Source organism: Mytilus californianus, unplaced genomic scaffold (genome assembly GCF_021869535.1).
Source record: "Mytilus californianus isolate M0D057914Y unplaced genomic scaffold, xbMytCali1.0.p SCAF_4, whole genome shotgun sequence".
Lineage (NCBI taxonomy): Eukaryota > Metazoa > Mollusca > Bivalvia > Mytilida > Mytilidae > Mytilus > Mytilus californianus.
The window spans coordinates 24,325,177-24,340,651 of NW_026262690.1; the positions used below are offsets into that span (position 1 = coordinate 24,325,177).

Sequence of the window (15,475 nt, forward strand, 5' to 3'; positions counted from 1 at the left end):
TAGTTAGAATTTCTCCGTTACTAGCTACTATAGGTATTTCTGTCAGAGTATCTAACGTGTAGTTACACACAACTAACCTATAATTGAACTAAAACGAAGAAATACACGGAAGTTACATATTCCTATCATGTTTTTTTTATATTTTAGTAAAATATTTTAAATAAATACTTGAATTTTCTCCGATAATTTCGTTCAATCTGTGTTCCATATTCGGATCTCCTCGCAGACGAATTGATTGGCCATTGTTCCTGGATGTATACTGTCTTTTGAATACATCATTTTCAAAGTTCTGTTGTAAAACTTTCACATATAGTAGCTTTCCATTCCTTTCCAGCAATTTATAAAGATATAACCTGCGGTTACCCCGAACAACATACCACGATCCTTGATAGTACATAACAACTAGTGGTGGGATTTTGGAAACCGGAATAGATTCCATCTAAAACCATACGTAATGTTGCGTCCATTGAATGTCCGTCCTGGAAATAACAGCTAACACTATCATGAGTAAATCGTAACTCAGACGGTCTCATTTCAGTAATAGTACCTCGAGGGCCATAATCGGAAGCTGTGTTCCCCATGATGAATAGTTGAATAACTCAGCTCCCTCTTACGGTGGATGGAGTGATCGTAGTGAGCGAAATATAACGACTGGATTATTCGGGTTATATAAATGATGTGTATTTTTACTTTCGTTTTCGGTATCCCAAAAATCGCTTGTGCTTTGAAACCCCAATGTTAGATAACATCTATAATCATATTACATCTATAATATCTATATCTGTATTTTTCTATACAAGCGAAAAGATCACTTGTCTCGTGCATCATGGTATTGTAGGTACATGTAAAACACTCTTAGGGAAATTCAGTCATGGTCGGGAAATCAAAATAAAGTTTAACAGTTTGAGTATGTTATATTTATGATTTTCATGAAATAGTAGTATACAACAAACATTTGTAGGATGTTGAAAAGTCAGACATAAATTTATTTATATACGTTGCCTAAGCAGTTCAACATATTTATTTCAAAACAGAAATATGAGAAAACTTACAAGTGCGTCGCCATGTTTCCCCTAAACATTAAACTTACCACTTGAGTGCGAGTTGAATTTCTTTTGATCATGAAATGTATACTGATGCGATATAAGAGTACAAAAAACGGAGTGCGCTATTAAAATAAGAACTCAAATAAGGATATGAGATATCATATTGTTGTGTTATATTATATTCTGTTACTCTCGACCGAGATATAATTTTATATCAGTAAACTTTTTGATGGCGCTTTATATTATGCTTCTACATAGTCAATATAGACCATAATATAACGATAAGGCTGGAAAATGAAAGAATCAGAATATTTGTGCAATATAATGATAAGATGTGGTATGAATGTCAATGACACAACTCTCCACCAGAGACCAAAGGAAGTTGAAGTTAACAACTATAAGTCACCGTACGACCTTCAACAATGAGCAATGACGACTTTTTATTCTCTTATTTAGAAGAAAAATAGATCTTATACAGATTTTTTATCTGAGAAGTGAATTACCATAGACATTTCTTTAAAAGCTGTTGTTAAAGTTTCCCAAAAAAATTCGGTCGTCTGTTGAAACTATCAACGTGTTCTGGTAATTGTTCAAAGAAAAGGCGGGAATTAAATGTTTAGACAGATTAAAATTGACCCAAAAACTTCTCACAGAAAGAATGCATTGTTTGTTCATTATGTCTTCATTTAATAGATATCTTCTAACCTTATCAAAACTACATTATTTTAATATTCCATGAGACATATGTTGCACTAAAACAATATACCTTGTAGGAGAGACTATCACTCGACGTGGTATGGTGGAGAATGCACCACGGGCGCTTGTGGCATGAACCTCTTTTTAGTTCCTTTTTGTGTTTATTATTTTCACCTATTTTAAAAATGTGTTGCTCTAATGCCCCAAGCGCCTGTGGAATGCGGCATCCGAAAATTCTGCTGATCAGGTCCGGACATTCTACATGCTGAACAGTATATTGCAGTGGGAATTAACGTGGAACGGCTGCTTATTCAAAATCTGTAAACTGCAGTCTTTATGAAGAAGAAACTTTGTGTGTGTGTGTGCGTGTTTGTCAGGAACTGATTTGTTTGGTTTGATGTTAAAACTGTAAAGTCTGCTGAAAATGTATGCGAGATGATGGCAATCATTACCGTACCACACTAACTTTGGTAGTGGTTGAATATATGGTTCGTAAGACGTTATGTGAAAACAACACTTTTACTAACAGTTTAGTCTATTAATTGTTCTTGTTACCTTAATCTTTGAACTAGTGACCTCAAAACAATAGTGCTCATTTTACCCTGAGGTACATTTTCCATCAAAGATATGATTGTATGATCAACTATCTAATTAAAATATAGATCTCCGATTTCGTTATGCATGCCTATTGCGATAGATCTGAATTTTAATCTTGGTGGTTGAATTGATCTTTTAACTGTTTTTAATTGAGCGCCAGTGAATAGTCTTATGTAGACGTAACGTGCGTCTGTGTGTTAAATTATAAGCCGTTTGTGGAGTCTTTTTTTTTACTATGTAGCTATTGTATCTATAAAAATGTCTATCAGTTATGGTATAGATCCATCTTTATGTAAATTGATAAACAAGTTGCTTTCTTTAAAAAAAGAAAAGCAATACGTGAACCTAAGACCACTGACTGGTCACCAAAAGATTGTTGCTGAATTTTTGTTTGCTTTTGAATTGAAATAATTGACTGTGAATAGAAGGATATAATAATGAAGTTAAACTACCTTTATCAAAAATATGTAATAGTGTGTACATTCTTGCACAAGTCAGTTGAAAGCAATGTTGGATAGGTGTGAATAGAAAAGTGTATAAACAGCTACTATTTGAATATACATTTTAAAGCTCGACTATTTCATTTATTACTTTGGATTGTACATCAATTTTTTATAATCCCATTGCAAATCCCAGTTTCTACAAACCGGATGTATAATGCACAAACCAATCGCAATACAAATTTAAGCACTCAGTTTGCATTATAATCTGGATGCATTTATTTTATCTATCACATTTTTATATTTTGTTTCCTGCATGGATGCCTTCATATTCTCAACTCGTTATTGAAGTTGTCTGTACTCATGGTAGATGTTGTACAGATAAATTTAAAGTCCATTTTCCATGTAAAGTGAAACCCTGTGGCATGCAACTTATAAGAAGGTTTCGTATATTTTTCTTGAGAGTAACACACCAGCTTCATTTGGACCTTTTATATAGAGACTTATTTTGGTCTCATAAAACATCTCAAATTTAAAGGATTAAAATTTTCCTGATTTTACTTAAATCAATCCAAATATTTTACAGGGAAACTCGATTTTGAAGAATTTCTTATTTTCAGGAGTTTTATGAATACCTGAACTTACTCTCAATAGAACCAATTTATATAAAAAGACATGTAGATATAAAAAAAATACCAGGATTAACATGTTGTACGCCAGAAGCGAGTTAAATCTACACAGAATCATCAGTGACGCTCGAATAAAAATAGTTAAAAAAGCCAAATAAAATATGAAGTTAAGTAATCTATTCCTTGGAAAGAAAACCCTTGGCATTTCGAAAATGTCAAAGTTTATAAAAGGACAGTGACTCAAAAAAGAAAACAAAAGAGAAACAGCTAGAGGTCAGAATACCGTAAGCAATGATGACCGTGCTTGAAAGTCACATGGCAAGCTCTTATTGCCGTGTCCTGAATTTAGATAAGAAAAGCGAAAATTCGCATTCGCGAATGAAATTACTATTTATGCATGAACGTGGTATTTTTACGCAAGAAATAGTAAATAGAAAGCATACGCACTGATACTCTGGATAAGAATACGCTAGGCTTGTCCTCTCCCTTGCAACATACGGCTATCACAGATATTAATCTAATAGTTGAATTCGGATGTCAAACTACCTACCTCAAGTGTTTTAACTCCGGATTCATTGACATTCCAGATAAAATGTCAATGAATCCGGAGTTAAAACACTTGAGGTAGGTAGTTTGACATCCGAATTCAACTCTTACTGACGGATGGATGGACGGACAGACAGCGGGGGTATAATAAATATAGCTGACCCACTGCTTATTAGTATCTGAGAAACAAACCTTATCAAGAAAAAGTTAACATTGGCCAATGAATCATGAAAATGAGATCAAGGTCAGATGAAAACTACAAGACGGACATGTCCACCATACATCAAATATAACTGAACAGCTGCTTATAATATCTCAGGATGGGACATAATCACGAAAACTAAACCTGGTTTAGGTCAGGTGAACACTATAGGACAGTCATGAGACCTTGCAAGGATCCCATATACAAAATATAGTTATCCCCTTTCTCATAATAAGCAAGAAATTCACATGACAAAAAGGTTTTTGAGCAGTTTTTGAAGCATCAAAATGAGGTTTAGGAAACTGGACACACGACAGACAAACACTTTGTAACCAAGGTATGACGCATCCAGGTCTTCTACCTTTTGTAATATAAAGATTTTTTTGTCACCTGGGCATCATTCTGACTGGTCTTGTAAGTGCTCTTGCATGCATAATACTTGCCAGATTTAAAAAAGAATTACATGAAAGGTTTATTTTGGCAATGTCTCTGACAAGTTTGAAAATTAGAGTTGATAAATCATTTTTAAAGGAGTAATGCCTCTTGGAAATAAAAATTATATGGAAAATTCATTGCAAGTGCTCTCAAGCCCACAATTTTTTGCAGGATTGTGATGAAATTTATAATGAAGGTTTATTTCAGCAATGTCATGGACGAGTAGTCAAACATCCGTGTTGATCAATTATTTTTACTGAAGTTTTGTCCCTTAGAAATGTAAATTCTAGAGAAAATTGCATTGTAAGCCCTCTTAAGTGTACAATTCTTGCAAGATATTTTTCAAATATATGTTAAAGGTTTATTTTAGCAATGTCGGAGACAGTTTCGAAAATCCGGAGTTATCTCTTTGAAATGTAATTCATATTGAACATTGCATTGGAAGCATCCTTACAGCTACATTTCTTGTCAAATGTTTATGAAGTTTATATCAGCAATGTCTTGAAAGAGTGCCAACAAACTATTTTACAGGAGTTATGTCCCCTGTAAATAAAATATATGAAAAATAACATTATTAGCCATAACATGCTTACATTTCTTATAAGATATTTATTAAAAGTTTAAAGAACTTTTTTTTAGGTTATTAGGCAGATAAATATGTGCAATGCAGTGGACATTGGGATGATGTTCTTTTATGACAAATTATTTACGCTGCTGCTTCCCTGATTATCATCCCTATGTCTTACACTGAATATAGATTTGTTTCTGACACAAAATAAATGTGGTGAAAAATCTTAAAAATTTGAAAAGGGTTGAAATATTTGTATTAATTTTCAATTGAAGATTTCTTGCAATTGCACAATTACTGTGCAATTGGACATTTCTTGCTATTGCGCAATACTATGCAATTGAAGATTTCTGGCTATTGGGCACTATTGGCTATTTCTTGCTATTCTGCAATACTGTGCAATTGAATATTTCTTGCTATTGCGCAATACTGTGTAATTGAAGATTTCTTGCTATTGCACAATACTGTGCAATTTAAGATTTCTTGCTATTGTGCAATATTATGCTATTGCGCAATACTATGCAATTGAAGATTTCTTGCTATTGCACAATGCAATGCAATTGAAGATTTCCTGCTATTGCGCAATAGTGTGCTGTTGCACAATACTTCATATAATATTTTACACGTCATGTTTGGTGTGTATCTCCTGCCATATCAGTATTTTTTGCTTTTAAATAATAAATGCAAAAATGGACAATTTTAAGAGAAAAAAAAATCCCCCCCCCCTTATATTTTTTTACCCCCCTTTTAGTAATTAACCCAAAACTCAATCCCAGCTTACCCTTTGTGGTATGGTACCTTGCAGTACACTTTCAGAAAGATCCATACACTTAAACACAAGTTATTGTCTGGAAACTAGAAAAATTCTTGTTTTTTACTGCTTTTTGGCCCCCAATTTCTGAACGTTTGGGGCAATTACCCCCAAACTCAATCCCAGCCTTCCATTTGTGGTATGGTACCTTGCATTACAATTTCAGAGAGATCCATACACATAAACACAAGTTATTGTCTGGAAACTAGAAAAATGCTTGTTTTTGGCCCCCAATTCCAGAACGTTTTGGGCAATTACCCCCAAACTCAATCCAAGCATTCCTTTTGTGATATGGAACCTTGTGGTACAATTTCAGAAAGATCAATACACTTACACACAAGTTATTGTCCGGAAACAACAAAAATGTTTCTTTTTGGCCCCTAATTCCTAAACTGTTGGTACCATAACCCCCAAAATCAATCCCAACCTTCCTTTTGTGGTATTGAACCTTCTGGTAAAATTTCATAGAGATCCATTCACTTGAACTAAAGTTATTGTCTGGAAACCAAATTTGTCTTCGGAGGACAACGCAAATGACAACGACATCATACCAATATATGACGCAAAAAAAAAATTTTGCGGTCGTATAAAAATGAAATCAAAGTCACATGAACCCTGTTAGAAAGATGTGCATCTTAAAATTATTTTATATACACCTCCGGGTGCGGGATTTTCTCGCTGCATTGAAGACCCATTGGTGTCCTTCGGCAGTTGTCTGCTCTTTGGTCGGGTTGTTGTCTCTTTGACATATTCCCCATTTCCATTCTCAATTTTAATTTGTACCAAATACAGTATAAAAAGAATGGTGGTCAAGGTCAGATACCTTCCCATCATTCTTTAGATGTCCCTTTCTAATAATGCTTTTATTTTTATATATATATATAAATTTGGTATGTTACTAAGAGTATTTTATCACCACTATTGAATTTATTCACAAAACTTGACCAAACCTGTGCCAATTAAGACCTTACAATATAGTGTAGGCCAATGGTCAATTGTCAAGGACAATATGGATTTATATCTAGATGATAAACTTTCGTTGGGTAGATATTTAATTATATTCACCCTGCAATTATACTCATTCATATTGACAAATAAAATAAAAGAACTATTGCCATTTTTCATTTATTCAGGTCTTTAGGTGTGAACAACGTTTTTTAAAAAGTAATTAAGTAACAGCATCATGTATTTCAATATACAAAACCAGTTAATAACAACAATGTTCAAGATAATCAGCTGGATCATATTTAACTAAAATACTTTCAGGTTTCTTATCAACTTTAATGTAGTTACTTATTAACCTCATTTTCTTTAATTAAAAGCCCTTATAAAACATATCTTAATTTATCAACTACATAAAGATTCAACTCACATGAAAAATATACCTTCTTTAAAAACACACAAATTATTTTTTGCTTAAAATATTATTATTATCAAACAGATCTTGTCCAATGTAAATGGTCTTACCTCTGATGGTTATAACACAATTGTATTATTCAAAGCAATAACACTGACCTCTATGCATAGTGTCAATAATACAGAAGTAACGGCTAACAATGAAAGTATTTCTATTACTAATTAATGAGATGATCATCTGTTTCTCTTAACAACCACATTATCAAAACTTTATTACATTACCTTAATATAAGCGATATTCATATGTTTCATAAATTCTTTGATAATTTTATATTACTTCAGTTTTGTACATTATGGTAAACCACAGAATTTTGTTGAGATATCATGTAAAAGAAAGAATATGGTGGTGTATTAGTTCACACAATCTTTACACCAATGACAAAACTCAATACAGCATTTGTATAGCTGTTCTTCATCTCAAAGTCACAGTGTATACTTTCCTTTGCATTGTTTAATACCAGTAATATAAGATACTTCATATAAGTGTATAGTTTTTATGCAATTAAAATATCATTTTAGACTGTTGTCCTTCATCAGTAAGTCAATCATTGTGTCAATTTAATATACTTTGAAATACATACTGGATCGGGAGAAAAATATCTAAATGATACATAACTTATGTCAGATAAACAGAGGAAAAATAACCAAATACAGAAATCTAAGTGTAAAATAACAACTACCTATCCTAAAATTTAATTTCTAACCTCTCTTGTATTTTATATATCCCACTAAAAGACAAAATCAAATCAATTATATTCTAATTTTGATATACTAACAGATCTCATGACTAAAGTTTCTGTTATTGGAAGAAAAAAAAACTTCAGACTTTTCTTCTGATTAACATCTCAGTCAAAAGCTGAACTTCTAAATCTTGTACTAAGTTCATATTGAAAATTTAGAAATCATTTTAAACATATTTGTACACTCTTAATCTTTGATCAGAATATAATCACCAAATAATGGCTTTTTTCTCATCAACCTGATTGTCCTACAATGAAGAAAAGTATGCCAGAAAAAGAAATGTAAAATTGTTTAAAGGCTACAGTATGGAGAGGAGAAGGTATGATATGAACCATTATTTAGGACCTTAACAAGTAAAAATAGTCAATTGATATAAATTTTATTGATCTATAAATAGGTAACTGTACTGGTATTCTGGTCACTCCATGTGTCTTTTAATTCATATTCTCTTCATGTGCATTCATTTATTGTGATTGTAGATCAATGAACAAAAATGAAGGATTAATTATTACAATATCAGAAAATTTATTTTTGCGAAACCTATTCAATTGCAATTTATGCAATAATAAAAACTTAGCAAAAATTTCCGAGTTTTCAGTACACAAAGTTTATGGAAAAAATAAGATATCTGGCAACAGACTTACGAACAAAGATGTTTTACTCATATTAACTTCTTTGTATAAGATATCTTGCAGCAAAATATCTTTACATTGAGGCTGTTGTTCATATATATGACAAATCTGAAAATAATGTTATTTTATCAGTTTGAGTCGGCCAATTTTACTCTATGTCATTACTCCAGATTTTATGATAGGACAGAATTTGATTGAAAGGCATGTGTTATCAAACCATAGATGTTTTAATAACTTACAGACAGTATAAACAGCTTATCATATGTAATCTGCCATTAAATGAAAAATTAAATAGTTTGAAGTTATGCCAATTAAATTATTTTAATTAAATACACTTGCATATACCAGTAGTTTCTATGTTGATAAAAATTTATAAAATATTACTGTTTATGATTTGGTAAAAAGGTAAGATATAATTTTCAAACAGTTAAAATCATTATAGTATTTTATCAGCATCTTATACTTGTAGAAGTAATTAGATAAAATTCCATGTAAGCTGTATTCAATCAATCTCAGTTATCCAAAATTATATAAGATGACATTTAAAAGTTTACTTAACTGTTGATTGTGCTCCATTCAGATAACAGAATTTTGCTTGTCTAAAATCAGATCTACAAAAACAAAAGTTAGAGACTTTTTAACCAAGTCACATATATATCCCTTTCTATACTTGAGAAAACACAATCCAACAATTGCTTTCAATAAATCCTTTGTTAAGAAATGATTTAAAGTAATAATTTACATGTAAGGACATGCTACTTTTTGTGATCAAGTGAGATTGGCTGGTTTGAGACATTAACAGTGCTTTGATTTTTTTAGTTTTAAAGGTTTAAAGAAAATATGCAAGACAAGATTACTAATATAAATACTGATAACTGACAGACTAACGTCTTGTGAACATCTGAAGGTTTGTTTGATAGATACATAGTTCTTCTTAGTTTTAAATTCAAGGGGCCAAAGAAATAGGACTTTTCATACCTTCTCCTTTTCAATATTTACTTCAATTACAATGCTTTATAACGCCTGATATCAATAGTTCAACTGAAAAAAGACAGAAATTGCACATTCTGAATATCGCAGTTCTTTTCATAATCTATTGCTATATTCTGTATTCACACTTTTTTGATATAACATTTCTTCCTTTAAAGTTTGTTTTACTTTGGCACAATTAATTTTTTGTTGATAATATTTAACTATTAAGGATATCAATTATGTTATAAGTTTTCCTGTAAAGTCTCCAAATGTAAAATGTGTTGACAATCTTTTATATTTACACCAATCATATGCATTAAAATCTAAAAAAAATACTTCATAGTGAACTTGATTTATTTGGCACAAACATGAAGCACATGCTACATTACTTGCCATATAAAACTGCATCTCTAACAAAAACATGCAATGCAATCTTTATTCACAATCAAGAAAAACTCTGAAACTTCAATGCAATTAGAAAATCACTATGTATTTTTCAATCATGAGTAGGTATCACATAGTCCTAACATAGTTCAGTAAGCCAACAAACTATGGAAATTGTGATATGGTTTTTTTTTTATTCTTAAGTACTTCTATTAATTGAAAACTACACACAAGCATACAATTCAAAACTAAACACAAGCATACAATTCCAAATACCATCATTCACACTTGTACGAATAAATGTCAAATCTGGCAAAAAACAATGTATAAACATCTGAAAGCTTTAATTTGGAATGTCTACACATAAATGAAGACATAATACTTGTAAGGTTATAGAAATCTCAAAAACTGGCAATGATTTCATTGGTAAATCAAGTAACCTAACTTCATTAAACTGATAAATAATTGATTGAAAAAAGTAAGAAATCCAAAATTGATAGTCATCTTTCTTATATATAACCAAACAAAAACAAAAAAGACAGTTCTTTATTTGTCAAGTTTTTAAAATAAATAAACATTTCTGTTTTTACAGATATATGTACCTAGTTTCTACAGCACTGCCAGTTTTTGTGATTTCATATTAATCAAACTAAAGACCATGCACTACAGCCAATGAAAACAGTTATAATTAGAACTCTGATGACCTGACCATGAATTGTATGAGCCACCTATTACAATTTGATATAAATAATTGTTTGATACTATGGTAGAACTATCAGACCAAGATGAACATCTTGTTCAAGGCACTACCAGTAAATTTATCAGAGAATAGAATAGTTCATTCAATAAAGTGGAAAACGAAAATGTCAATAGTGGCATTAGTTATTTCTAATACCCTGTTATAAACAATTTATTTATACTAACGATCATGAAGAGATACAACCAATATTTTTGTGTGATAGAATGCCTTGAGTACAACAAAAAAGTAAATAACTGCATTTCATAACAAAATTCAGCAAAACTTTTATACATGTTAATTCATGCAATAGCAGGTGTTATTAAAATGACAATGACAAAATTCGATTTTCCCCTGAATGTACAAATTTTACCGTTTTTACTTCATTTTGAGTTCTATAGTTGATAAGTGTTGTTTTTCCAGTCTGAACCATAAATATGTTACCATAATATGAAAACTGTAATATAAGGCAGCAGGGGACATTTTAAGAAAGGAAGAATCTGACTTGCAAAATGAACCTTTTGAGGATTCTCTGAATTAAAGATTTAATTCAAAATGTTCTTTTTCATAACTGCTCAAATTCTGCCATTACACAATTTTTACTGATATAATTGAGTTATTAACAACTAATTTTTTCAAATGATTAATTCATATCCAATTCTTCTATTCCAATGACAAAAATCAATAAAAGGTAAAAAAAGGTGTAATCATTGGTCAAATATTTCACACCGGAATGATATTTTTTAATGCATGCAAGAGAAAACTTCCATAGGTTAACATTCAACATAGTTTCTGATGAACAAAATTGTTGTAGGGATTATTTAAGCATACATTAGAACACCTTAAGAGACCACCAAATGTATGTTTATCATAATTCACTCTCAAAAAGATATTGAACTGCAGACAAAATGATAATATTTACAATAAGTGAATATTTGGAAAAAACCAAATTGAAATAAGGAGTTGTGGTATGATTGCCAATGAGAAAACTATCCACAAGTGTCCACAGCACAGAATGTAAACAAATACAGGTTACCAGAAAGTCTTCAACAATGAGCAAAAACACATACAAAATTTAATTTCCTTGCTAGTGCAGTATCTCAGAAAAATCCTCTCATTGAATTATCTACATGTGAACTATAAGAAACACCCTAAAAACTATTTACTGAATTAGGTTACTTATAACAATATAAACACAGTATTCTTTACAATTATGCATAATCTAGTTTCTTGTCACACATGCTGTGGATTCATATAATTTCAAGGTACAAATGTTTTTTATGTGAAATAAATAGATGCTTGATAAAATGTGAGTACATGTTTTTCTATATATTTGGATATGATTCTACAGGTATAAATCAATCTAACAAGCAGAGCAAGGATGATTCCATGGAAACAAATAAATAACAAATGAAGCAACTTAAAACCAACCTTATATACAAACATTCTTAATTAATTTAACAATATGAAATATATACAAGCAAAACACGATTATTCATGACCCCAAGTAGAATAATTCTTGCTCCGTTGTAGTTTTAGAGGACGGAATATAATTCTAAAGAGGCCTAAAAGCTAATGGAACAGCATATCATGTACCAATGGTCTGTTGTAAGTACATTCTGAAACACACTTGGAAAAATTACCATTTATAAAATAAGAAACTTCCAAAGCCATCAAGGCATAACTAAAAAGGTGGAGTCTTATATTCTGCTTAAAGCTGATATGTGTAGAAATGCTAATAGCATACCAAATATAAATGGTTTAGATAGTCTTTATAAATACACCTAACCAGAAAACTTTACATTTGAAAGTTCCAAAGCTTTAGAATTAAAAAAAAACAGAAATACGAGGCTACTAATGAACCAACAAACTTAACAAAAATCTACCATAACTGGCATAAGTTCTTCTTTATGAATATATCATATCAGAAAATTGAACATAGAACATAATTACATTACATGTATATTTCCTAAGAATCCATATTTTGATTGGTTGATAACAATAACTAGCTTTCCAAAATCAAATTTTATTTCTCAATAAAATGCATCATTCGCATGACTGCACATGCTTCCAAAGACGTCACAGCAATGCATAGAAAACAAATGAAAAGCTTGACATAACTCATATTTTGATGGTTAAACATATAAATGTAATTATCAGAATCAAATGGTTCTTTTTTTTGTTATTTTATAGAGTTGTGAAAGCATTGATTGTGCACACATTTTTAGTATGAAGCTCTTCCTTTGGAATTTGTATTACAAAAAAATTATCCTATTGAAGACTTTATCATCTTTATGTGCACAAACCTATTGTGACATCAATTTGTTCCAATCATGGATTATTGAGTATTAAGGAACATGCCACAAATAGACTTCATATCAATAATAGGGTGACCACTACTAAAAAATTCCTAAACCAATAAATGGATAAATTTTGAGTATGACATTAACACACACCAATTGTCTCTTAAATAGTCAACAATATTATAATACGATACATTCCAAAAATAAAAGATAGAAACCTACTGTTTCTAATTTATTAATATAGCTTTCAGATGTTTATATGTATATAAAATCCATGTCAAAGGCTTAATTAGCCAACAGTTATACCTTGTTTATATTCATGTCTGAAATTCATAATGCTTCGTTTTCTCAAAAGCAACTATTGAAAACAAAACTCTTTTGGAAGTAGGCATATTTCATCACTGAACTACAAAGTTAAATGTTCTATTATCTAATGCTTCAAATACAATTTCTCTCTTTGAAACATGCCCATAGAATAGTATTGAGTGAATAGGATTTTACTATATATTCATTCAAAGCATTAATAAATTACTAACTCTTAATAAACATTAAAAATACCAAATAACTCTCTGTAACTATGCATTTAGTATTGCTAACTGTTGATTCTTACTTCTCATGCTCTAATATTTCACAGTCCTACTAATAGATAATGAATTCATATTTCTCAATAGAGAAAATGGTGTAAATTTGAAAAGCAACTTATCATTTTTTTTGAGAAGCCATGATAGCTATTTAGGTGAATGAATCCACAATAAGCGAGCAATGAAATATTTAATACTGGTTCCAAATGCATAGTTTTTATGTTTCATTTTGTACAAACGTAGAGAGATCTTCACTCTTTCTCTCTCCACAGAATGTTTTAAACTATGAATTTCAGACATGATAAAAGTTACATTTCTAGTAAGTATTCCCTCAAGTTTAGGTAAAATGGTTTAAACATTTGATATCAATCTTAATTTGTGTAATACATGTTCTTGTATTTCCAACCAAATTCAATAAAATTTAATCACTCTTGTGTATTTATTTACAATTTTTGAATTTTTAAAAAAAAAATTTTAAAGAGCAAATAAAACTTAACTTAAGAATCATATAGTTTCTTGGTCACCCAAGGAGAACCCACTTTGATAGTGAGTGCTTCCTTACAGAAAATATTTATATTGGTAATTTATCAATTTTTAAAGTATCTTTCTTGTCAGAGCATCATGCATGTTTTATTTAACAGCCCTAACAGTTGATTCAACATGTATTAATTTTAAAAAGGAGTTTACAAATATTTTGTTAACATAACTAAAAACTAAATCACAAACAAATGATATCAAATGCCTAAAATTAAGTAATATATTTGCTATAATTCAGCATTTTTTTTCATATTTGAGATTTCAACAAATTTTGATGTATGAATTAAATTAACATTTCAACATCAGTAGTAAAGTCGTCATTTCTGGGGGTCATGAATGGGAGGAGAAAGCCACTGTCAGCTGTTCTTGTCTTGTGGCTGACTTGATTCAACTTTTCACAGTCAGAGGACTATTCTCCATTCACCATCTGTTCCTTTGTCTTTGGTGCTGAACTCTGTTTGGGTTTCCCCCCTTTTGAATCTGATTCACTACCACTGGGCCGAACACCATTCTTTGCTGGCATTGGTGGTCTTGAACTACCTCCGCTAGGTTTACTACGTGGCTCCCTCTGCTCCTTAGGAGCAGAGTATGATGCTTGCGACCCAGCATTTCCTGTACTATTTTTACCATTTGCTCTGGTGTCTGATGAATTAGCAGATGGTTCAGACTTTACAGTTTGTGTTGGGGCTGACTGAAGTTTATTTGGAGCACCACGATAATTTGAAGCACTAGTATCGGTTTCTGTTCCTGTGTCTGTACCATTACCAGGATAACGACTTCTTCTATTATTTCGTTTTCGTCTTCTCTCTGGTGGCCTTCTTTCTCGACCTGATTGGCTGTCTGTAATAAAAAAAACATTCAAAATTCTCTTAAAAAAGCTAAATGAGTTCAAAACTTACTGACAATTAGTATAGTACCTTTTGTCTGACAGTTTGTACAAATAAAGTTAATCAACAAAACCATTGCAAACTATATTTTGAATAACTACTTAACATTTACTTAAGGCTCAGAATTTGTAAAAAATATAAATGTAATATGATAGAAAATAAAATAACTACAAAAATCTTTCAAAGTAACTGTTGAAATGTCTTGCCTTTATGTAATTTTGATAGTATAATGCATATGTTGAATTAAAATGGCATTTACTTTACAGGGCCAAATAACCTCCATGGAAATGAGAAATGACAATGCTTATACAACTGC

At 30.9% G+C, this 15,475-nt stretch overlaps 1 protein-coding gene across 2 annotated transcripts in view; it reads right to left on the reverse strand.

Annotated features, from left to right (window-relative positions):
• Nucleotides 1-7,079: 7,079 nt before the first annotated feature.
• LOC127737743 (RNA-binding protein FXR1-like) overlaps nucleotides 7,080-15,475 on the reverse strand; it is a 43,039-nt gene continuing 34,643 nt past the window's right edge. For both annotated transcript variants that reach the window (XM_052248624.1, XM_052248623.1), the window contains one exon: nucleotides 7,080-15,112. In XM_052248624.1, the coding sequence (XP_052104584.1) occupies nucleotides 14,682-15,112 (431 nt within the window). In that variant the 3' untranslated portion in view covers nucleotides 7,080-14,681. The remainder of the gene's footprint in view (nucleotides 15,113-15,475) is intronic.